The following is a 25,660-nucleotide window of genomic DNA, read 5'->3' as shown; positions in this document are numbered from 1 at the left end:
ATAGAAAGGACACCTTGGCATATGGTAAAAGAATGTTACAGGATTAGTTGTCATAAATTCTTTCCATGGGAGGGGTTAATCTCCTTTTTCAGATTTCTATAAGTTGATCTTTGCCCCTCTTGTTTATATTGATTACAAAATTAACCAAAAATTTTCATCCATTAGCCAAAGGTTTCATCATTTGTATATTAACGAACATGTGTTGTCTCGTCCATGTCTTCAGATGAATTGAGAAGCAACGTTAAATAAGGTATTTACTTAAGATTGGAAAGTAGGTCAAGTTGGATTACCTAGGTGTAACGAGGCCGAATGTTAATGTGATTAAGATAACATTTGGTACTTGTTTTCAGACGAGATTAGAAATAAAGCCCTCAGTCTATAAGTTTAGGGCTTTTTTTGTCGTACTTAATTAGAAATTCATTCTGATTTTAGAGTAAATTCTATTCTATTGATATGAACGTTTTCATATGCCGAGTCATGAGATTCATAAAATAGAAATGATAAATTACATAGGACTTTTAAGATTTAGAGCTAATGCTAACTTTGACATAATCTTTTGGTATCAATTACAGAAAATTGAAAGAAAAAATTCTATTTTAGTACATAAAAATATATATTTTTATCTTTTAACTTATTGTGTTTATGTATATTTTTATCCATAAAAATATCTAAAAGTTGTATATTTGTAAAGTAATTAAGACAGAAGCAATTTTCTTTTCTATAAGACATCAAAACAACTTTTAAATTTTTATATTTATTTAATTATTTTTACTATTGTTTTCTTTATTTTTAACTTCTATAGATTTAAAATTAAAACATAAATTTAAAAACAAAAACTAAAAATATTTTTATGTACTAATGGAGCAAAAACCCCCTATTTAACGTCTAAAAATATTTTTTAATTTTCGTCTTTTAAATTTATATTAATTTTATTCACCAAAAAGAAAAATTGTTTATATTTTAATAATTTAATAAATATACAATTGTTTCTTATTTTCATGAATAAACATATTTTCAAGTACATATAAATTTTGAAAAATATTTTATTAGAAGAATTGTGTAAATAAAGTATAGTTTATTATGCCTAAATAGAGCAAAATATTTGTTATTCATATTTTAAACCATCTCATATCTTTTTCCGCTATCTTCGTCTTTGAATTGTCAGAAATACCAATTTTAAATAGAAGTCTCATTTTTTCTTCGTCTGCTCTATCTATAAGTAACCTATTAAAACATAGCAGAAGTAACACCTTATTTCCTCGTTACCAGCAATCACTCATATTTTAATAATTTAATAAATATACAATTGTTTCTTATTTTCATGAATAAACATATTTTCAAGTACATATAAATTTTGAAAAATATTTTATTAGAAGAATTGTGTAAATAAAGTATAGTTTATTATGCCTAAATAGAGCAAAATATTTGTTATTCATATTTTAAACCATCTCATATCTTTTTCCGCTATCTTCGTCTTTGAATTGTCAGAAATATCAATTTTAAATAGAAGTCTCATTTTTTCTTCGTCTGCTCTATCTATAAGTAACCTATTAAAACATAGCAGAAGTAACACCTTATTTCCTCGTTACCAGCAATCACTCATTCCGTTACAAGTGAAGAAGCTTTCATATTTGAATCACGCTATATTTCTGTTGGTATTTTGTTTCTTTTTAGCTTTAGCCTATCTCCCTGTTGAATTTTCCTTTAAAAAGAGTCAGGAGTTAATTGCAAGATCATCTATTCATTTCTGCCACGCCAAATCACTAATAAAAAAGGGAAGTCGCCAACATAATAGAATAGTTAACAGGAAATATATACAACAAATTGACATTTTAATTAATTCGTATCACAATGATTTGTACTGCTCGATCAAATGAGAGGCATGGAGTCGTGAAGTTGGGGCAACTGTACATCCCAAACTCTGGAGATATGCTATCTGCCATTCAAGAGAAACAGCCATATAGCTACAATTAATAGGAGGGGGGATAAGATTTCTACCACTTTCATTCACAAGTTCCACTTCTGATATTATATGAATTACTTAAATCAGTAACCATTTATCTTTAACAGTTAACAAATAGATATCTTTTTCTTTATTATATTTACTTAAATAAATCAAAGTTTAGATAATGTTCATTTAGTGTTTTATGCCGGCAGAAAATGTCAAATGCTATGTTCGGAAGTTTGAAACCATGACACTGAACGGAAATGTGTTCTAACCAGCAAAAAGATTTGTAATTATCAACATTCGGAACTAAATCTCATATTGACATTATTAGAACGTACTCTGTTCACCAAACAAAGTACAATATACTTGTCAAACCAGAGTTCATGTTGTACTCTACATTTGTAGTCTACTCTACATTTGTCATGTTGTATACTGTATAACATAGCAATGAAAAGTTGGTTGCAAGTGGGTGGCAATTGATAATAGATGAGCAAGAACAAAAAGAGTAACAGAAGAGGCTTTAATTGGGGAGTGCAGGTAAACGGGATATGCACATGAATCTTCAATTATCCCTCTGTATTCTTTTTTCTCAACCTCCATAAACCCAAATTGCAGAACAGTACATTAATATCTGTGCGTTTGTGTGTGTTAGTATTTATGCAGGTTTAGATTTACTTCATCCAGCAAAATATGCATCTCAGAAGGGGAGCTAGGTTACTTCACAAAGATCCTTCTAGGTTTCTACTTAAGAAGAAATATCAATGATCAACCCTTTAGAAGAATCTTAGTACCTGTTTAGCTGTTGGTGCCGATGAACTCATTGAATTCTCGATTCTTAGTTTCTGGAAATGCTCCTGGAAGAGAAAAACACAATCCCATGGTTACCAACAATTACAAGAATAATAAGTTTTCACATGCATCCATTTTTTACAAAGTTGAGGGTTATTAGTGTAATATTTATGCAATTTTCATGTAAACGAAATTAATTCTACAGGTGAAATTTAACATGAATTTTGTGTTAATGTAAAAAATTATATGGATAGCAAGCTTATGGGGAAGAAGTTGCCAGCATTATATGAAGACTTCGAATGTTATCATGAATACCCTCCAATTTTTTATTCCTCACCTAGAATGTTATAATATCTTTGTTGTCCTTTTTGTTTTAGCTTGACCAAGTCTTAATTTTGGATTTAGCTGAGCTTCGAATGCATACTGGTTACTATTAGTTCAAACAGCCTTCTAAGAAAGAAATAGTTCCTCTAGTGAATTTTATTGTTTATGTTCAAAAGGCTGGAAAAGTACAAAAGAGAAATCGCTAGAGAAACAGACCTGTTTCTCCCTCATTAAATGAGCACGTGTATCTGCAGGAATTTGCTCCCAAGACAAAACCTATATAAAGAAATAGCATATTAAAAAGAAGTTAGCTTGTAGCTGTGCCTGAAGGCATATCAACAAGAATTATTCTGAATATTAGAAATAGAAAAGGTTTTCTCAAAATGTCAGCCACTAGCTGTGCCTTCCATCTGTTACATGTTGATAAAATTTTCAAGTGCTTACGTATTCTGCATACTGAAATGCCTCCTCAGAGCTCAAACAAGTCTTCAAAGCAAGCAAAACATCCTGAAATCATGTAGAAGTCATATAACAATTGCAGTGCTTGATGCATGAGAACGGCTTGCACAGATAAATGCAGCATGGTAGGATTTTTAGCCTTATGACTGGTAGTATCTAGTAATTATTGAAGTGATTGCAATCTTGTGTTGTTCTCCATAACTAAGTGAGATATGCATACTGCCACAGATTTGGTGCATCGGCAGCATTGCCTTTATGCAGCTTATACTGCTGGAGTTTAACTCTAAAATTAAGATGTGCCAATGCCCATTTTGGTCCAATGAAAGAACGATAAAAACGAGATATACAGTTAAAGTTCATCAACACCTCCATGAAATATTGAAGTGTAGAATCAAAGCGAAAAGTGACATGATAACTTATTTTGGGATGCATAAATCAGCACATTGTACTACCTTATGTTTGGTTTTCTTGACTGTCAGGCGTTCATTGATTACAAAACGGACCTGCAGATGTTGAGCATTAACAGAACATACTGATTAAAACAAGGCATCAAAATTTAAATGGGGGGGGGGGTGAAAAGCAAAATAAAAATGTTAAACACACAATCATATTTCTCAATATCTTCTTCCCACATGCAACACAAAACTATCACTGAACAAGAAAAGGATGACAAATGCATTACCGACATATAATAATACATGAAAATAACTTAAATGTAAAGAGAAGCATGCTTTATAAAAGAATATCTATGCACTATAACGTAAAGCTATTTAGCAATTGAAATCTAAACAGAGGGAAACAGTGATTGTCAGAAACATTTTAATACATTCAACAGGAAACTATCATTGGACAAGAAAAGCTTACAGAGATGACAGTGAATTAGCGACATTTAATAGTACTTGAAAATAACTTGCTAATACAAAGAGAAGCATGCTTCATCCTGACACAGTAAGTTTCTGTAATTTCAAAATATAAAAGCTGATATCGCACATGCAATAAATGGTATTGGTTGAAGTCTATTCAACAGAGACAGGAATTTTGTTGAAAAAATGCACTACTGTTCTTTCCTGCAGTAAAACATTTCCATCACTGAGAGTGCAGGGCACAGAAAAGAATAAAAAGCACTCACAGTTTCCCTTATCTCTTATTTCTATCGTTTCTATCTAGTTCTAATGCTCTAAGCAAGCAATTAGCGTATTTATCATTGAAATTTAATAACACTTTCTCTTGGATCTACTGATGGAATGCAGAAAGATGCACAAAAATGCATGAATAGTGTGCAGTTCTATAAGAGGCAGTGTGAATTGTAGAGTGATCCGTTCTCTCTCAAATAACATTTGTCCATTTTTACATAAATCAGAGATAGACAAAAACAGAACGAAGAACATAACAAAAATATAGGGTTTATTTGGTTTAGCTTGCCCCTCTCTACAAACATCTAAACAACAAACTGCATATGAAGCAACAACTAAGTTAACAAGCCAGACTAACCTTGTCAAGCAACCTTCTTGGGTCTTGAAAGGCTTGCTTCTTAGCCCATTGATGAAACAAGTGGGAGACAACAGATCTGTTCTCCACAGTAAATCTGCAAAACAGTGAAAAAAAAAGAATGAAGTGAAAGCTCCATCGTGCCATAGTTTTCTTAGATCATTTGAAGTAAGACCTTCTCAGGAAACCATTCCCGAAACATGCCTCCTCTGCTTCTATTGATTCTTTTGTGGCATCACCAGCTTGACACATCTCAGAGGGTTGTTTTTCATCTAGTAGGTAAGAGTTATGATGTTTATCTTCTCTCGGAATGTGTCGATACTTAATACTTAAATCACCCTACATGAGAATCGAACAAGCGAATGTCAAATGAAATCAAATCCAAATTTCTCAAGTGTTAAGTCATAAGCATGCAGAATATAGAAGATGAATGATAAATTTAATGTTTCACTGTTCAGTTATGTTTTTGTGGGAATGATATCTGATTAACAATTGAAGGTCCTCTTTTATCAATAGTAACCCAACTCAGGTTTTCTTTTCATCCTCCAAAAAACACAGCCCATTACTAACTACAACTACTGCGATAAATCCTATGGATATGAGTTTCTTTTTTTAAAAAATAAGATATGGATATGAATTTCTTCACGCTGATGATGCATAATAGATTTGAAATTTTTTTTGAGATAAAAAGTGTAAGATATATATTATCAAAGTACTAAAAACAAGAGTACCGTCCATATACAAAAAATTTACAATAATATTAGAGTATTTATGACGTTCTTAAAATGCACATCACTAATTATGTCATAACCTAACAAAATAAATTCAAAATAATGAATTCATCTATCTTTTAATCTATTAATACTACTTTCAATACCATCAAAAGCTCTACCATGTCTCTTTTTCCAAATAACCCAAAAAATAATCAAAGGAATAAAATTTGCTATCTTTTCTTTTACACATAAGTTGGCCCAAGCCCAAATCTCCCCCCCAACTGACCAAGGAATAACCCAATCAACCCCCAAAAGACCATAAATCATACACTACAAACTATAAGCAGTAGGACACTAGAGTAAAAGATGGTTGTACGTTTCCTCCGTTTTCAGACAACAGTAGTAGCCGTTCACCAAAATTTGAGCTCTAATTCTCAACTTGTCAATGGTTAAGGTTCTCTCCCAACAAGCCTCTCAAACAAAAAAAGTATTAATTTTTGAAGAAAAAATAATAATTTTATTTCTCACCTTTTAAATTGTTACATTTAGATATTTATAGAACTCATATCATACTGATAGAAAAATTCTTATTCTACTAAATTTTTAATTATATAAGATTATTATTCTCATAAAATCTTAATTATCTAATAGCAAATAATTAAATAATAAACTAAAATAATTTGATAATAAAATATGATACTCAACACCTCCTCCTAAGTTGGTACAATGATATCGCATATGTCCAACTTGTAAATCAAGTTCTGAAGAATTATCTTGCAGTTTACCAATGCCAAATGATGCCCAAAAAGTGCTATAAATTGGAATCATATCTGTCAGATAGCAGATCGACTCGACTCAAAAAGAGCTCAGTCTGCCTCAAAACGGCTCGGTCCAGCTCTAGAACGGCTCGGGCTCGGGCTCAACTCAAAATAACTCAACCTCCACCGGAGTACCACACAAGTTCTCACGCGCCGCCACGTGCCACTGTCAGCACTACCACACGTTGCCGCGATTTCACTAGCAATCACCACAAAAAATGCTGGCAGTTTCAGATCCGGCACGAATATGGTGAGACCACGTAGAGGGACAACAGAAAATGTCTTCGCGCAAAATGGGCTCCCGCGTGTCTTCTTCTCTCTGACAAGCTCCGCTGTGCATTCTCTCTCCAGCTTTCTGGTTTCGGGTGCAGACAAGGACAAACTTTCAAATCCGTCTCTGATTTCTCTTTTTTGGTCCTCCCTTTGCGCAGATCGAGAACAATTGAGACGTGTTCTTCAAATCACTGTTGCCAATTGACATGCACGGGCCATTCACCGATCAAGATCTGCTCGGATAGGCCGTTCACGTGCTCTGCCTCGCCGGCTGGTCACCACTTGCGCTCCAACCTTCTGCGTTACACAAATTTGCGTCAGTCTTCTCTGGATTGCACCAAGCTGCGCACGGTTTCAGATCTGATCGGTTCTGTGCCTTCTTCCATACGCAGCGACGGGTCGGGTTGAGAGTAGATCTAGATATGTGGATGCCAACCTATCCTATTGTGTTATTTAAGAGTTTGATGGAAATCCTGAAATTAAAACTCTAAAATAGTTTTATTTGACTCTGATACCAAGTTGATTTTTGAAGAAAAAATAATAATTTTATTTTTCATCATTTAGATTGTTACACTTAAGGTATATATAAAATTTCTATCATATTGATAAAAATTTTATTTTACTAAATTTCTAATTATATGAGATTATTATTCTCATAAAATCTTAATTACATAATACCAAATAATTAAATAATATCATCAAAAAGCAATACGTGGAGAAACCTTAGTTTTCCAAATTTGCTTAATCGGAAAAACTCTCCCAACAGTAGCACTCTTATTACTCAGGTGGTTGTAATATGAAGTGACAAAAAATTTGTCTTTCTTTTTCAGTTTCCACAAAATCTGATCATCAATAGTCGAAACTTGTTGTGTTGCAAGTAACTGTATCGGTTCTTCGAACTCACCAATCTCCCAATCATTTAAATTTCGGTTAACATTAATCGACCAAACAACATTCTCATTTGATACCCAGTAAGCTTCCTCTACTACCATGTTCTTGTATCAGGCAATACCAAAAATTATGGGAAGCCTTCTCATAGGATTGTCCTCACCAACCCATTCATCTTTTCAAAATTTGATTTTGTTACCTTTCTCAACCTTTCATTTAATGCATTATTGGAAACAAATACACTGCATCATAATTTTCCTACATAATCCTCTCTCGTGAGGGATAGAGATTCTATTTCTATCCCTACTAGCCATGTGCTCTCCCCACCGTACATCCACAATTCTTCTCCAATCTGTTTTCTTCCCGCAAATACCTCCATAATTATTTTTCTTGAAAAGTTTCATTCATTTTTACCATAAATCTAATACCAAGCCCCCCGTAGTTGAGAGGTTCTTTGATGTCATTCCATTTCATCAAATGGTATTTACGCTCATTTTCAACCTCTCCTCAAAGAAAACTACATTGAATAGCTTCCAATTTCTTAACCACATTCACAGGAATAATAATTGTCGAGAGGTAATAAATTGGGAGATTAGCTAAAGTGCTTTTAATGAGGGTATATCTACCCCATTTAGAGAGGAAACTTCTCTTCCACCCACAAATATTTTCTCAAACAAGTCGATTACCGACTCCCATGTAATTTGATCATTACATTTAGCACCCAATGGAACCCCAAGATATTTGAAAGAAAATTTGACTTTTTTACACCCCAAAATTTTAACATATAACCCAGCATCACCAATGCCACCAATTCTAACCAATTCAGATTTATTTTGAATCCCAAAACAGCTTGCAAACACAATAACACACATTGCAAATGTAATAAATTTCTCAAATCTGATTGACAGAAAATTAAAGTGTTATCAGTAAAGAAAAGATGAGACACTTCCGTGATATGCTCCATTTTACACCATGACTCCTCTCATCAACTAGAGATCTTTTGCCCTGCCTAATAACCTATTGAGAGCTTCCATAATCATGATAAATAGGAGGGGGGATAAAGGATCCCCTTGTCTTAAGTCTCTTGTAGCAGTAAAGAATTTGAAAGGATCCCCATTTATTAAAACAACAAAAGAAGTTGTTGTGATGTAAGGTTTCATCCATTTCAGCCCATATCTCATTCTATTTAGCATATAATCAACAAAATTTCAGTTAACATAGTCATATGCTTTCTTTATGTTGAGTTTACACACCAAGCCATTGTTCTTATTAGTCAATAAATCATCTACCGTCTCATTGGTAGTCATCATAGCATCAAGGATCTATCTTCCACCCACAAATGTATGTTGACATTTCCCTATTACTTCTCCAAGCACCTTAGATAATCTCCTAGTTAATACCTTAACAATAAGTTTGTACATGCAACCAACCAAACTTATTAGTCTAAAGTCTTTAAATTCATTAGCACTTCTTTTAGGGATGAGGCTAATGAAAGTGGTACTTAAAGATTTTATAAATTTACCCGAAGAATGCAAATCTTTAAAGATATCCATGATGTCTTCATTCAATAAATAGCATAATTGGGTAACACCTATCCACAGTGTGGCCCACAAGCCCACAGTGTGAACAGGTGGGTCTTCTTCTTCCTTGAGTTAGGGCAACAGAGGATCCGGAACCGTGACCTGTTTCTGCGTGTGTGTCGAACCCGATTGCACGGTGTCGCTCCTCCTGCACCACCAGCGAGAAGACTTTCAGAATAGATGGAGAGCATTCCATCATCAAAATCTGGGCTCTAACAGCAGCATAGGAGGAATTTAATCCCATTAAGAAAGTCATCACAAACTCTTGTTCCTGATAATCATTCCACGCCTTCATGTTTCCGCAATTACAAGTTGGGCCTGGTTGAAAGGTTTTGAGTTCGTCCCAGATTGTTTTCATTCGTGTGTAGTATGTGTTGATGCTGAGTGACCATTGAGTAAGATTGTTCATGCTCTGTTTCAATTGGTAGATACGCGGCGCATTGCTCTGCTGATATCGAAGCTGTAAATCGGTCCAGATGGATTGCGCACTTTCATGATATAACAAGCTGTCAGTTATCTCCTTGGTGACAGCATTCAGTAACTAAAAAACCACCATACTGTTACAACGCGACCAAGCTGCGGCATGGGAGTCGGTGTTGCTCGACTGATCGTAGGTTCCGTCTATGAATCCCAATTTATTTTTGGCTGTTAGTGCCATTCTGATTGCTCTATCCCATGTGTTGTAGTTGTTGCCATTGAGAAGATTGGACACCAAAACTAAACCGGGGTAGTCGGCACTGTGAAGGAAGAACGGGTTTTGGAGGTCATCGGACTGATCTCTAGCCATTGGAGATCAAATGCTTCGTAGCTCAACTATTGATAGATGTTGGTTAAAGGTTCATTGCTCTGATACCATAATAGAAAAAAGGAAGAGCAAATGAAAAGAAGAGACTGATAGAAAAGAAGGAAGAGCAAAAGACCAGAAAAATATTTTCCTTCTTCTGAAATATTTTGTTGCTTATAGGGATACATATATTGTCACTAGTATTGTGCCGTAACAGAAGAAAACAAAACAGCAGGAAAACAAAACAACAGGAAAAGAAACATTACAGCAGGAAAACATGTATTGCCACTGGCATTGTACTGTGGCAGAAGAGAACAAAAAGGAAAAAACAAAAAAAAAAAAACGGTTACAATTAAACTAACAAATTTATTAATTAATCTTAATACCAAAAGGTAAATATTCTCCTTCACTAACCACGTATTGTCCAAACGAAATGGGATAAATCCCTCTTGGATCCCCTCAGCCTCAATGCAAATGGGGTAATGGTCTGTTATCTAAGGGGCAATGGATTTGATCCAACCAAAAGAGTAGATCTAGAATTGATAGATTGTTTTGGTTGAACCAAGTCCATTGCCCCTTAGATAACGGTAGATCAACTACCCTCAACCTCTCCATCACCTCTTTGAACTCATTAACTTCCGAAGCCAAGAAGCTACTATCACTCCTCTCTTCCTTTCTCAATGTCATGTTGAAGTCACCTCGAATAACCCAATTACCTCCCCATTTGGTTCTGCATTCCTCCAATTCCTTCCAAATTATTGTTTTCTCCACTATATTCCCTCTACAGTAGACCCCAGTAAATATTCAATCGAAATCCCCCCTACAATTTTTAAAGATGCATGACATGGACATTCACCTGATCTTTCCTCCACAATAACCATTCCTCCAGCCGAGCCATTTGCAAGAATAACATGCTATCCCCTATGTTTAACACTCCAAAAACTATTAATCACACCATTGAAGTACTCTTCCACTTTCGTTTCTTAAAAACAAACCACAGTAGGTCTCTATTTATCCAAGCACCCTTGGATGATTAACCTTTTACCTTTATTATTCGCACCACTTACATTCCAAAAACTTACTTTATCTATCATTGACAAATCATTTTTACCCCTCTTATTGTCTTACCCTATTTTCTTCTTCCATCATAGTTGATAAAGGTCTCTAATCTTTTTAGCTCTCTATAAGTACCACCACTCAATTTTTTCTTTTCATTTAAGACAGACCCAATCTCCCTCAAAAGTTTCATTTTTTCAATTTCAGAAAAGAAAAGATATGGTAGATTTTCTATACCTTCTAATAACACCCCCATCAACTTGCTAAACTTCAGCACGTTGTTGACGATCCACTGGGAATAGTATTCCACATCACAAGCAGAGATGTGAACTCCCTCCAAACTTAACTGAAGAATCTCTTCAATCTTTAGGTCATGAACAGAGACAATCACTTAGGCTTCTTCATCAACCAACCCATTTCAAGGTTCTTTGAAGAGTCCTTCTCACAAGGATTTTCAACCGACAATCTCTCTTCTCCTTGAAGTCCTCCATTGTTGAGAAGACGGAGCATAGATCATCATCATCTCTTTCACTCGAGACCATCGATTCGTTGAAGACTTCTCTGTCCATTTCAACCACTAATTTTTTCATTTCCGCATGCCCTATCTTTTCCATTTCTTTTTCACTTTCTCGACTTTCCTCCAACTACTCATAACTGTCGGGGAATAAATCCTTCACCACGTTAGTACCCAATGACTCACTCCGGATCGGTTAATGATTATGACCGAATTCGGGTTATTGCTTGGGCCTTTAACTATTTCTGGGCCCGCTATCCACTTCTCCTTTTCTCTTCAAATGAATCGGTTCTTCTCACCCATCCCATTCTTTTTATGTTAGTTTTGGCCTAGAAAATGAAGGAAACCATCACCTTAAAACCAAAACGACAAGTACTCCTTGTGTTTAGAGTTTTACCCATGTACCCATTACCTATCCAGTTCCGATTCATCGAGCCTAACCCGATTTGAATTACCTTCAGGTTTCCTCTGCCCTACCAGCTTCGAGCTTCCCTCGAAAAATTGTAGAGCTGCCGCATATGAGTGAGCTCCCCCTCCTTCCATCGTGACATTAATCGGAACATTGCAATGCAGACATTGAAAGAAGACTTTCCAAGGTCGTTTCGTTTGACTCACATTCTCCTTAGGATTCACCTTGTTAATCCTTTCGCTCTCGGCGACAATCTTAGGGTTATTAACAGGTCTGTACATGAGCTCAAAAACAACCACCATTAACTTGCACGATCCTCTCCCCTGCACTCTAAGAAAAAAAATTCTCTTCACCTGACGATCACCTTGCACTGTTAAGGCTGATTACTCCCCTCATCTGTTCTTGCCGAATGATAGCCACAACTTATATTTTCTCTTCACAAGATGTTTAGCCCATGTCTCCAACCTCCTTTTCCACCAAAAATCATAAAGCGTGTAAAGGAACCAGCCATATTCATCTTTCTCTAAAAAATCGAATGACGGAGACCTCGCCCATTCTCGCTTAATCTGTAAGCCTTCTGCTCTCCTCCTTTCACAAACCAAGTTGAACGATTTGCTTTCAATAACTAGAAATCTTCTTCCAAACGAACTCATTAAGATCTCTAACGAAATGGTCAGCCGATCAGGCCGATAGGGCACCAAAAGCCTAGAGAGAAAATTTAGAGAGAGAGAGCCATAAAACTATAAATAAGAAAACTAATAGATTTGAATTAGAATATATAAATAAATTAAAAACTATAATTCCACCTAATCTACAATGTAATATAACAATATGGATAATATTAGATATCTAATATCAAAAGGATTTTATTTATATATAAATCTTTTGAACTTTTTAGGAGTGACTTATAATAATTTTTGTGTTTATATCCCAATCCTTAAGTGTAACATCTTTCGATTCCTAAATCTATTTGAATCTCTATGTGGCAAAGTAACTCTAGTTTTCCTTATAGTTATGCATGAGTTTATTGCTTTTGATAACCAAGAGGGATAATATCATGTATAGCACAATTTTTCCTGTACCAAGGAATAAAATTTTGAAAGTTAAATCATATGAAAAATTGGAGACAGAAGTTAAACTTAGGACCTGATCTGACATGATACCAACTAGACATCTAACGTATTAGGTTTGCTTCTCCTATGAAGCTAAGCTTGAAGCATCTCTTCTTAACTAAAAGAATAATTGCATAAAATAACTAGCAGAGCACACCTGAATCTCATGCAGATGATCTGGAATTTCTTTGAGAAATCGTGACGGCTGAAGCATCTGAAAGTAATCAGTCTTAGAAAAAGCACTATTAAATAGGGTAGTGGTACATAAATTCTATGTAGTTCAAACCTGCCAATTCGCATCCATCACAGTATACAAAATGAGAAGTTTTTTTCGTGCACGAGTCATTGCCACATAAAATAGGCGCCTTTCCTCCTAATAATCTCAAATAAAAATGAATAATTGAGCAAGACACAGAAAAATCAAATAATGAAAAGCAATCAATCCACTTTCCTACAAGGAATGCTTACCTCAATTGAGCTCCCATTTTCATTAGCTGTGTCATTAAACTCATGCAAGAGAGGAATCTCAGATTCATTTGCCTGGCATCCCAGTCATTTGACATGAGGATCGAATTGATGAAATATACTATGCATTTGGAGTGAAGAATTAAACAAACTACTATAATGATTTAATGTATAAGAAACAAAAAAGTCATTAAACATGTTGACATCACAATGATTTATTGTATAAGAAACAAAAAAGTCATTAAACATTTTGATGTCATTTACATAAATTCTTAAACCCTTTTATCACAAATGCTTTACGAGCAATGCTTATTGCTTAACTTCAACTGCTCAAGCCACTCAAATGAAATCATCAACCACCACCTCTTAAGTAGCAGGCAGATATAATCTTTAAAATGTCTCCAGTATCATCCATCAAATGATCCCCCTCATCACTAATACCTCACCTGCATTTCCCACTTCTGAAAGTAGTGAACAAAATCACTTCTGTAGTTTCATGTATTATTTCCAGTTCCAATCATGTGGTGGCAATAAACTCAATTATATTCGTCATTTAGTATTTCCCAACTAACTGTAAAAATAAGATAAATTAAAAAAAACTTCTTAATATATAATGATATATGGACTAAAAATGTCAAACCATGCGTATTGTACATAACATGCTCTGACAGATGTTATTAGAGTTTAATGGTGAAGCATAATTTTACATTTCTACCGTAGTCATAGTTGATGCCAGTTATCCTCATTTATTCACTTCACTTTTTCTTCTAATTATCTTATTATAACCAATGGAAAAATCACGTGTTTAGTTTATTAACAAAAGCAATACGAGTTTGCTACTTCTGATTAAAGGCTGTGCATAATGATAAGAATAAAGAGATCCCATGCTCATACTATGATCCCCATCGAACATGTTTGTATCTTTAGAAAATTTGGGCAAACAGAGCGAAGTTAAGGTCACCAATTACCTTCACTATAAAGACAATGTCCCATTCCAACCCTTTGGACTGCAGAGGAGAGACGTGAAGAAAGTTCAGACAAGGTTGAGTAACTATGGAAAAAAACCAATATGAGGGTCCTTGCAATCAATGAGAAGATGCTTCAGTCACAAAATACCTGATGAATTGTAGTCAAGGTGACAGAATTTCCATTTTCACATCTCCGGTAGCGAAAGTTTACTCTTTCACGCTCAGAGATATAGTCAATGAAGGCTTTGAGTATAGATGCACAGCCTTTTTGTTCTTCAACCACAGCTCTCTCTCCTGTTGTGGAATGTGTAGACAAAAAATTAGACACGTCATCCAGTAGGTACTGAAGAACCTGCAAGGTGGAATAAGCAAATTCCAAGCATATATGTCAAACATTCAAATTCGACCTTGAGATAGATTTCACCAAAAAGGTTTATAATATAAGTTAAAATATATCGTGTGTCTCCTTCCTCTCTATGAAAAGCTTAAATATTAGTATGGTGCATTTTTCTGGAAGCTACAGAATCTATTAATTGATTGTGATCATGTAATCTTACATCTTTATACTTATAGTCTCTTATAGACTTCTAAAAGTAATAACGTGCCAAATAAATGATTATAATTAATTATCCCAAACGCCTAAATTGACAGTAAAGTATTTGATTTATTATTTATACTCTAACATGCTCTCTCATGTACAAGCTTGCCAGCCAAAAATATTGATCAAATGCAGAGGGCCATCATACCTTGTGCAAAACTAAATTTTAACACAAAAGAAGGTTTAGACGAGAATTTTGACCCTATACTGGGTCAATAAATTGACTGTAACCAATTACCTCAAAAACTTAAACTTATACAAGAGAGCCTGAGATATTATTTATACTCTTAACAATATGCATACGACAAGAAAACACGGATCCATTAAGAGAAATATAGGAAAAAGAAGACATGCAAACATTTAGAGATGAAGAGAAGCAGTTCAAGATGGTAGAGAAAATAAATTCAAGTTTTGGTAAGTCAATGAAAGCGTAACTTACTGATCTAAGGTCATTATCTTCATTAAGTAATTTCCCTCCATCAACATCAATGACAGCCTGTTGCTCAAGAAGGTATTTCTAGAAGTAGAAGTACACAATTAAAAAAGAACTATCTGAATTTAAAAAAAAAAAGAAGATAAAACTAACAGTGAACCTTTAGAAAGAGAAGGAATATTTAATCATTTAGCCAGAAAAAGAAAAAGATGAGGGTTGAAACTAACTCATCACAGCTAAATAATAATTCTAATTGTAAACAGAATACTATAAGTAGCCATAAGAACATGCATACACACACAAGTATACGTAAATTGGAATTTTAGAGAAAGTTAAATATAGACGATGGTAATACGTTTATCAACATGCAAAGATTGGCTCATGCATTGGCATATAAGAGCACATTTACTGAAAAAGAATAAGAAAATCCTGTAAATGTGTAATATAAGCTATATTTATAAGACTAACAAAATATTGATGCTGCAAACTGATTTCCTGCTTAAGTTTTTGGGAACTTGGACGAACCTGTGGTACCATGTTCGCGACTGAAGTTATGACAGCTGAAATTGATTGCTCCTGTAAAACATTGATAAATGGATGAATTTCCATCAAAGGCGAATTCTTGATGAATATGGTAACCCATGTATTAAAAGCAATATGCATACCCTATTAACAAGTTTTGATATCATCTCAAGCGTTACCAACACCTTACGTCCTTGGGTAAGCTGACTCCTGTATCAACAAATTACATCCATCAAACAACATTAAAAGTTGGTAGGGAGAGAGAGAATTCTTTAAGTAAATAGGCATTAACATATCCAGCCTTGTTCCAGATAAAATTTGAATGGACATGTTTCCAGATGTTGAAATATATTAGACATTTTCTTTAAGATATAAAAATTATGAGGTAAGTATTTTCAGGAAACCTTTTGAAGGTACCGGAAATCTTTGCATTAAAAATGTCACAGGCAGCCGATATGAAGCTGCTTTTTCTAATAGTTGAAATTTTATCAACGTGGCCTATTACCTGCAAAATTGAAAGGCAGTTTCAGATCTAAGAATTTTACAATAAGTCTTAAAATAAAAGAGTAACATAAACATAGACAAGCAAGCTCAAGCCCAGCCAGGCAACTAAAATTTGTACCCTTTTCTTTTCCTCTTTCCCACAAGGAAGTAAAGCCTTGAAAACTTGACGATATGGGTCATCACCGCAACCAGATAATGTTGTTCTAAGCATAGCAATAATGCCTTTGACTACCTACTAAAAAAAGGTGTTTGGTTAACATCCAAGCTAGAGCAGAAAAGTAAAATAGCACTCAGCGGTCACATTTTGGAGAAAAGAAGTGGAAACAGCATAAAATGAATACTAGATAAGCAACAAGAAGAACGGAAGTAGTATATAAAAGCTCCAAATTTTCTGATTTGTTCCCCAAGAACTAAATTCCTTTGTGCATTCATATGCACTTGCATGGAAATTTCCCCAGAGAACTATGCCTTGTTATCAAGCGAAAAATGAACACCTTAGCAGAATAAAAGTTGCATAACCAGTCAGAAAATATCCTAGAGCCCCACTAATTGAGGAGCACATGCTGATACTGAAAAGTGCAAGTCAATCTTCTATTGAAGCTATAATCTACAAGAGGAGAAGGGAAAATAGATGACACCTGATAGATTTGTTCAGGTTAGGCAGAGGGCACGTTTCAATTTCTTGTCAATTCCAATAATTAAGTTGGCCCCTAAGAATTAGCTGAATAACCTGTGCAAATTGGTTTTCTATAACCAAAAAGCTAACAATTTGAACTTGTAGTCAATAATGAAAAATAACAAGCAAAAAAGTGCAGAAGAAAGTAAAGGACAAAAAGGAATTTATGTAATTTGATAAATGCGGCTTACAACGTGGGACAGAATCCAAAGTCTGGAGATTATAATGTATTTTTCTCATTTCTAAATCCTAGGCCCAATTCACAAAAATTTCAAAGAATTGGTGTACAGACATACACTCACCTAGAGACTACTGAGGAAAAACCCTAATGAAACTAAAACTTGAGTGAATAATGAAACTAAAATTTGAGAAGAACTTTTTGTCAGACATTAGGATAGATATTGTGTTGTTTATCTATTTCCCATAAAAGTGTAAAATGCAATACAAGAATACACTACTAGATATTTGATTTTTTTCGATCAAGTCTGATTTCTTGGAATGCAAGGAAGCAATTGAAGGTGTTAGTTTCCTAGTGCATTTGGATTGATACCATATTAGCTTCCTAGTGTATACTGCTCTAGAGTTTTACTAGATAAATACACTCTAGAGTTTTGCTCAAACTTACTGTTGCCTACAAATAGCTCAGTCTTATACACGCAATGACATACAGAATGATTATTTAATAAATCTCGTAAGCTATCAAGTTTTTCATGGTGTTAGCTTGTGCTTGAGAAAAGTTAACCAGAAATAGAAATTTTTAATATGCATTTCGTACTTAAAAATATCCACTACAGATACAAAGATATTATATAATAAAATTATGTAGTTAACCTTTTTCCTGTAGAAGGCTACACCATGAACATTGAATGGTATGTTCCTTTCTCGGAAGGCTGTTTGGAACAATTTCCCTGATACCTGTTGTATAGGGTGAAGCTAGAACTTAACAGCACATATCTAAAGGTAATTAGTTCACATTAACAAAATAGAAGGCGAACCTGCCGCCGATATAGAATCGCAATATTGCTATAGGAGCATTGATCAGCTGAGCTACTACTTGCAATTTCCAAGATCTTGTCAACAACAAATGCACATTGTGCATCCTCGTTGTGGCATTCCTTGATGGTTATCTGAATTGTGGGTCAAACCATTAAGAATCCAATTTAAACTGCAATGAGGATAAAAATTTTAGGGAAGGGACTTGGGACAATATTATACCTTGGACCCTTGAGAATTTTCCGTTAGGAAATCTTTTGACTGACATCTCTTCTTATTATTTTGTATAATAGAAGATGCAGCCTCAACAATGCAACGTGTAGATCGATAGTTTTTAATAAGTCTGATCTGAATCATGGACATATATTAACCATCTGAAACATGATAGAACTAATATACTAATCAAATTAATCAAATTACTGATAGACACAACTAAGAACTGCCCAGACCTCTTTGTAGTTTGGAAAATCTTTACGAAATGAATCAAAGCCTGAAACATCCGCTCCATTGAAACTAAAAATGGACTGCATATTTGGAAATTTTGATTAGAGCAATTAAGGAAGGTCTTTGATTCATATAGACTGAGAGAACAAATGAGAAAAGAGATGAGGGAAATAAGACATTTTGACTTCTTGAAAATAAAGATCTAAAAGATGAAACTGAACCTGATCATCATCTCCAACAATAGTCACACGGCTATGAGATGAAAGAACTTGCAGGAGACTATATTGCATGGCACTAGTGTCCTGAAATTCATCTACTATGATGGCTTTCCAGGAATCTTGGCACTCCTTCAACACTGAAAATTGATGAAGCAAAAAACTATTATGCATGAGGAACATGTAAAGTGGCACGCATTGATGAAGCATGAAGCGGTGTGAACCTTCAGGAAAGTCATTGAGCAGCTTGACCGAACAACTGATCAAATCATGATAGTCCAAAGCATTACACGATTTCAATATATTGTTATAATTTCGAAGAATTGAAGCCTGATTCAGATCCAGAGCTCAGGTCACAAGACTTAAAGCTAATTACAAGATTTAAAATACCAAAAATGGCAGTTTATCAATCTACTTACTCCTATCTCATCACCCTTTCTGCCGAAATCTGAAGGACATTTTCCAAAAGCTTTTGCCTGCAAAGGAGGAAGAGATACGGTTCAGAAATAAAAAGCTATTATTAAAATGGAGAAATGAAATATATGGGACAAAGGATTTTGATAAAGCACTCAAACAATTACGTATAGCAACAAAACAAAATAATAAATAGGAATGGAGAAATAATTCGTGACTTTTGCCTAAACCCAATTATAAGTAACACAATAAATTGCATTTGGATTCAATGACTTAAGAAAGCGAACACAATTCACAAATTTTTTATTATAATACAATATCTAAGAATAACGAAGAGTCAGTCACCACCAATTTACACTAACCAGACCTAATAACAATAGCTCCAAGATGTCCAAGATATACCTTGCTAAAACTAGAGTGCCCAATCAACTAAAAGATCAAAGAATGAAATTTTTTGTCTTTGATTTTGGATAGACAAGTTTCTACTTTATAAAAAACCCTTATGTTTTTCTCTTTCCAAATTACTTAGAAAAAGATACACGAATTAGAGCGATAACATGTTCCTTTCAGTAGAAGCTTAGATACCTGATAATGCCATAATTTATTCCAAATGGACCAACTAACATCCTAGAAAAAAGAGAGCAATGTGCCAAAAATATCTAAGGTTAGTTTGGCTAAGCTTTAGTAGTGGGCTCATGCTTAACTTAATCTCGAGTCCAAAACACCATCTATTTTGGGAAAGGTAGTTTGTTTCTCCAAAAGGTAGGCTTACGCGTATTCAAGCTTGTCTTTCTAACATTCTTTCGTATCTTTATTCAAGATTCCTAGGGGTGTGGCTGGAAAAATTGAGAGGGTAATGAAGAAATTTGTTCCCAGGGATGCATCAAGAGATCACTTGATTGGATGGAGGGTGTATTTTTTGAGGAATGGGTATTAGGAACTTAGTATCTACAGACTTATCTTTACTGTCGAAATGGCTTTGATGTTGGAACCTTTTTCTTTGAGGCACAGAGCGTAAGAGTAATATGGGTTGCACCAAAATGGATAGGCACTAAAGTTATAAGCATATATTGGAGACGGAGCCATAGTATGTGGACTTTAGATTATTCTGATTTCTATACTTCTAGATCCTTTTTTATGTGTCTTACCCTAATTCTATCAACAATTTTTGGAAAGTGAATTCTAATATAAGGTTCAGGTGTTCGGAGTACTATTCTTAAGATACTTGACACCTATAATTTACTTCAAGCAAAATAGCCCAAGGGCACTCTATCCTCGATGTCTATGTGATGTCTTATTACAAGAGAAAGTCACAATCACCTGTTTTTGCATTGCAATGTAACTCAGAGTATATGTGCTAGAATATTTGATACTTTCGACACCTAAATGGGTTTCTCCCCCTTCTATAAAGTGTTGGATTTCTTTCTCCCTCCATGGTGTTGGTAAGAAGAACAAGAGTCAAATTCTCTAGAGCTAAATTATTTTTGTAGGTTATGAGTGTTCTGGTAGGAGTAAAATATAAACATTGTCTCAGAACATTCCTTATCTTCTCAATTTTTCTAGAATATAATGGAATTTATGGCATCTCTTTAGTTGTAGTGTAAATATATATTTTCTTTAGAGTAGTTTTATGCTAATACTAGTAATCTTTTTTATTTTTTTCATTCTTATAAGGATCACTTGTCCTCTATTTTTCTCTCCTCTTCTCTCCTATATGTAATCATACATATTTTTTCCTTCTTCTCTATTTTTCGTGAATACCTCTCTATCCCCTGTTATATTTCTACAATACTCCTCTCACATCATTCTATTTTCTTGTCTCTAAGACACTCCATTATAAACATTCCCATTTAGTGGGCTAGTGTATAAGTGAGGAAACGTTGGCAAAAGAAAAGGGAGCTAAATCGATTAGGTTTCCGGCCTTTATAGTGTGAGTTGCAGACAGCTTCTAGACATGATGTATTAGTTTCTAGTTTCCTATAGACGTGGTGGTGATTTCTTTCAACATGAGTAAATTACCTACCACCGAGAAGCAATTAAGTTTCTTCTTGTCTAAGTTCAAATACTGGAATGAGAAAAACTAAAGACAAAGGTTTTGAATTTCTTCAACTCTATAGATGGTTCTCTCTCAATGAACCCTCATACTTTATGTGAGAGATCAAAGGATTCCTTCTTAGTGAGCCCTCACCTTTAGCATTAAGAGATCAAAGGGTTCACAAGCCCATGAGTAGATCCCGATCAAGGGGCCAAACATTTTGCTACCAGAAGCGAGTATTGGATGAATCTCTTGTTTCCAATTCCTGGCAAACTGAGTCCTTTATGGAATTATATCAGGGTGATGTTGGTGAGTAGAGAGGGAGTAAACCAAATTGGAGAGGCAGCGTGACAGGGTTGCCATTGAGTTTGATCTTGCTCTTAAGTTCAAGGTACGTTCCTCGCTATTGAGGGAGGGAATGTTGTTGTAAACCACCCTCCACATCAACAAAATAAGGATAATCCACTGCAAATGTTCTTATTTAATTGGTGTATTACTGGTGTAAAGATGGACAGAAAACAAAAGGTAATGCAGAACAGGAAGATCCTAAAGTAGATGCATTTATATCATAAAGAACATTTATTGCAATGTTTATATATTATTAAGATATTTAGGTTAGTTAGGAACTAGTATTTATATGGAAGAAGCTTATTATTTTCTATTTAGTTAGGATGATATTATGTTATTTCTACTATAGATTATTCAAATTAAATAGCTTATTTTCTTATTTTATAGAATTCCTAAATAGAATTAAAAAATCCTATTTTAATTTTATTCTAGCGTCTATAAATAAGATATCAAAATTTAATTATTTAGTAGACTATACATAATTTTTATTCAAATATTGATATATTAATTTGATTATTGAGATCTGAGACCTCTAATTTTGGTTATTAATAAATTTTCTCTAAGTTTTGTCGTTAAGTTCTCTTTATCTTGTGTCATATGCTTTTTTCTAGTGACTATACGTTTAAGCAAGTAATCTAAGTAACACTCCCATAACATAACAATCTTACAAAAGCAACTCAGTCTTATGACCAGTTAACAGAGAAAGGAAAACTGAAAGTTAACAAAAATAATGATTCTTTCTACTAGTCTTCGGCACAAACCTGATTCACAAACTTTTGCCACTTTCTTGACTTATCCTTGAAATATTCTGGATGCCTTGTACCATTAGAGCCACCACCCGGTTCCCAAGTTTCACAGTTCTCTCCATTGTTTTCATTCTCTAATAACCTCACTGCCTCTATGATTGCTCTTCTCTGTTGTCCATGTCCATATATTAAGAACTCCGTTGTGCGGTCCAACCTATAACATAGGGAAATAGCGAGTGAGAACTAACTAAAATAAACAAAACCAATGTTCGCACAAAGTGGACAACTAAACACAATATTTTTTTCTGGCATACAAAACACAAGCTGACATAACATGGCGAACAAATCAAGTTGGTGATGTTTGAATATTGCCATGAAGCTAGTAAGTAAGCAGTTTCAGTAAATCAAGCAGTAGTAAGTCTAGGTTCATGATTTTGACTACTGTTAAAGCATATCATAGTTATCAAAGAGCTAAAAATATTTAAATTTGCTATTTTCTTTGCAACAGGAAAGAAACAAAACAACAAATTGAGACAATAGCATCTGTAACTCGAGGAAAACCATACGAGGCCAAGATACACATACTTTTCTGCATGTAAACGACACAGTTGTAAAGAAAATGAATGGAATGTGCTGATTGTAAGTTCTTTAGCTGTTGCTTTCCCAGCTACTGCTCCGACACGATCTCTCATCTCAGAGGCTGCAGCTGTGGTGAAAGTCATTGCAAGTATGTTTGATGGATGAATGCCCTGACATATTAGAGAATAGGAAGTAAGATAAGATAAAGAAATTTAGAGAAATTTGGAACCACCATTAGAAAAGGATATATTAAAATAGAAGAAGCAACATGCTTTTTGAATTCCATAAGACACTAGATATGTGTGAAACCCAAAGACCATAAATAGCATCAATAAGAGAATGTTTCAACTAAAGCTCATTGGAGAAAATTTTGAAACAATGCACACCCAATGGATAAAATATCGTTATATTCTTAAAAAGCATGAAATTGATAAATACCTCATTGAGCAGCATAAAAACACGCCCAACCATTGTGGAAGTCTAGAATCAAATGACAAGAGTCATTTTCCGCATTAGAAAGAGAGAATCAGTTCATGGTACAAACAAAAATCCAAAAACAAGCATTCATATCTATGTGTAAACTAATGAAAAAACCAAGACCTTTCCACTTCCTGGACCAGCAACAATCATTAAAGGAACTGAAATATCACTACAAGCTGCTTCACGTTGCTTATCATTCAAAGATTGCAAGTATTTCTGGTACTCATCAGGCATGCTCCCAACCTCCACAGTGATAGATGTTCTTCTGTCCTCTTCTCTGGATCCCAGAACATCACCATGGTTCAATTCACTTTTGGTTGCAACACTCTCGTCATTAACAATGGAGTCTGAACTGGTCTTACAATCACTGTCGTTGTTGTCATTGTAGTCAGTCTCCACATGCAAGCTAATACTTGTATCTCGACTTTCTCCTTTTGTCGCAGATTTTTGCTCATATACCGCATCAATTTCTTCCAAAAGAGATTCATCAAAATCATCATCTAGAAGGCTAGGTGTTGAAAAAGAATCACTTAAAATTGAGCAATCAGGTTTTTTCATGGGAGTTACAAAAGGATTTGAAAGACCATCGCTCTCTACAAACACACTAATTGTCCTTGAGTTTGAAATCTGAATTTCTGATTCACTCTTATGGAAGTCTCCGCTACACGTAATGCTGCTATGTTTTCCAACGGTTGATTTAAATACAATCCCATGAGATGAAGATGGCGAATTCGCAGGTATCTCCGCAAGGGGAGACCTTCTAATGGCAGAAACCTGAGCTGGGGATTTGATTCCAGTAACGTCCCTAGTCCTGGAACCAGAAAGACTCGGGGTAAGCGCATAATATCCCAAACAATAAGGCCCTAATTCCGAATTTAACAAACAGGAAAAACATGGACCGTTGCACCAACATCTTAAATTACGAATTGTTCTACTATCCGTGCAAAGGAAGTAACAAATAAGAAAATTCATGATAGTCTTTTTGAATCTAAGATATAATGAGGAAAACAAACGAGTAAGTAAGAAGGCAGGGTCTTCAAATTTACCAAACGCACCAAGAAGCAGCAACGAATTTAGAAATGAAAGAAAAAAAATAAAATATTAGAGCTATGAGGTCCTCACTTGTGAGGAAGACAATCGAGAGCAGAGGAGTGGTTATCGCGAAGTCGTTTACGATCGAAAAATGGCTTTGAAGCTCTGAAATTCTGAGAAATTAGACCTGGCATGTCTTCCTCCATGGTCCCTTCGATAGAATTACAATTCATGAGGTTAAAATTTTCATTTGACATTTCCGTTTTGCCTTCCTCTTGATAGAGAAAGACAGATAGGTTAGTAATGGAGATTAGCAAAGCTGAGCTCCAAAGGAAACCCTAGAAACCAGGAGCGGAGGAACTACTGAGTAGCTGTTCGCGCTAAAGTTGTAAAATTCAAATTATGGGCTGGTGTTGTAATTTAAACTATGGATATCGTCGAAAGCCCAATGGCCTCAGCGTAGGAAAAATGACCGAAGGCCCATTGTTTAATAAGATACTATTTCCATAATATAATTTTTACCAAAAATTCGTATATTTTATTAATTATGTGATATATAAAAATTAATTATAATATCATCTTTTAATGAAATACACATGAGAATATACCATAATTTCTAATAAATTAAACTCACGTTATTAAAAATATGGAGTTAACTTCCTTACTAATTAATTAATTTTTATTTGATTATGAGTACAGTAAATCTATTTAGACACGATAACACTCTATCTAAATATACCAAAACCTCCATTTCATTTAAACATGAAAGAAGTAATTTCCTTGCACTTGTTTAGTAGTTTAGAAACAAATCTTTTGGTATGATCATGATTATAAAATCAATAGGCACATTAATATTTTATTAATTTACTTTTTTTCTGAATTTATTATTTTATGATATGATTTTCAAACTAGATAATTAGGCTTATTAAGGATATATTAATTATTTTATAAATTTGATATCCTTATATACATACACTAATGAAACTCTCAATATAACTCCTCCAATAACTTGCTATTACATCTAAAATAATAAATTAACACAAGTTTAGATGA

At 34.4% G+C, this 25,660-nt stretch overlaps 2 protein-coding genes across 5 annotated transcripts in view; one reads left to right on the top strand and one right to left on the bottom strand.

Annotated features, from left to right (window-relative positions):
• The window catches only part of LOC110820377 (protein ORANGE-GREEN, chloroplastic-like), a 28,100-nt gene extending 5,026 nt beyond the window's left edge, over positions 1-23,074 (top strand). The window contains exon 9 of one of the 3 annotated variants that reach the window (XM_088212151.1): positions 23,025-23,074. The gene's annotated coding sequence lies outside the window, so the exon portion shown is untranslated. Of the gene's footprint in view, positions 1-2,157; positions 2,432-2,600; positions 3,050-23,024 lie in introns of those variants that run through there. The other 2 variants (XM_088212149.1, XM_088212150.1) reach the window with 2 other exon arrangements.
• SRS2 (P-loop containing nucleoside triphosphate hydrolases superfamily protein) lies at positions 1,722-25,005 on the bottom strand. Of its 2 annotated transcripts, XM_088212148.1 has the most exons (29): positions 24,698-25,004; positions 23,696-24,386; positions 23,534-23,575; positions 23,102-23,265; positions 22,532-22,730; positions 19,393-19,449; positions 19,198-19,303; positions 18,980-19,113; positions 18,764-18,838; positions 18,537-18,662; positions 18,317-18,448; positions 18,153-18,236; positions 16,764-16,877; positions 16,546-16,646; positions 16,285-16,351; positions 16,145-16,195; positions 15,626-15,703; positions 14,737-14,940; positions 14,589-14,627; positions 13,624-13,695; positions 13,442-13,528; positions 13,313-13,369; positions 5,184-5,347; positions 5,012-5,105; positions 3,973-4,023; positions 3,506-3,568; positions 3,278-3,337; positions 2,740-2,802; positions 1,722-1,936 (listed from the first exon to the last, which is right to left on the bottom strand). In XM_088212148.1, the coding sequence occupies exons 1-29, from the start codon at positions 24,862-24,864 to the stop codon at positions 1,847-1,849; spliced, it is 3,432 nt and encodes a 1,143-aa protein (XP_088068274.1). In that variant the 5' UTR covers positions 24,865-25,004; the 3' UTR covers positions 1,722-1,846. The 2 variants fall into 2 exon arrangements, 1 of the variants encoding a protein (XP_088068274.1); XR_015816612.1 differs by lacking the exons at positions 1,722-1,936; positions 2,740-2,802; positions 3,278-3,337 and having other exon boundaries at positions 5,213-5,347; positions 24,698-25,005.
• Between the last annotated feature and the right edge of the window lie 655 nt (positions 25,006-25,660).

The sequence above is a fragment of the Carica papaya genome, chromosome 9 (assembly GCF_054855325.1).
Source record: "Carica papaya isolate Zhongbai chromosome 9, ASM5485532v1, whole genome shotgun sequence".
Lineage (NCBI taxonomy): Eukaryota > Viridiplantae > Streptophyta > Magnoliopsida > Brassicales > Caricaceae > Carica > Carica papaya.
Note: the sequence above shows the minus strand (reverse complement) of the source record. Positions and strands in the feature narration are given on the sequence as shown.

Excerpts from the sequence above, each read along its gene's own strand:
- SRS2 (XM_088212148.1), bottom strand. The coding sequence starts at position 24,864 with ATGTCAAATGAAAATTTTAACCTCATGAATTGTAATTCTATCGAAGGG. Across the intron at positions 18,839-18,979 it reads TTGTTGGAGATGATGATCAG|TCCATTTTTAGTTTCAATGG; the intron begins GTTCAGTTTCAT and ends CCAAATATGCAG. Across the intron at positions 18,237-18,316 it reads CGATTCTATATCGGCGGCAG|GTATCAGGGAAATTGTTCCA; the intron begins GTTCGCCTTCTA and ends CCTATACAACAG.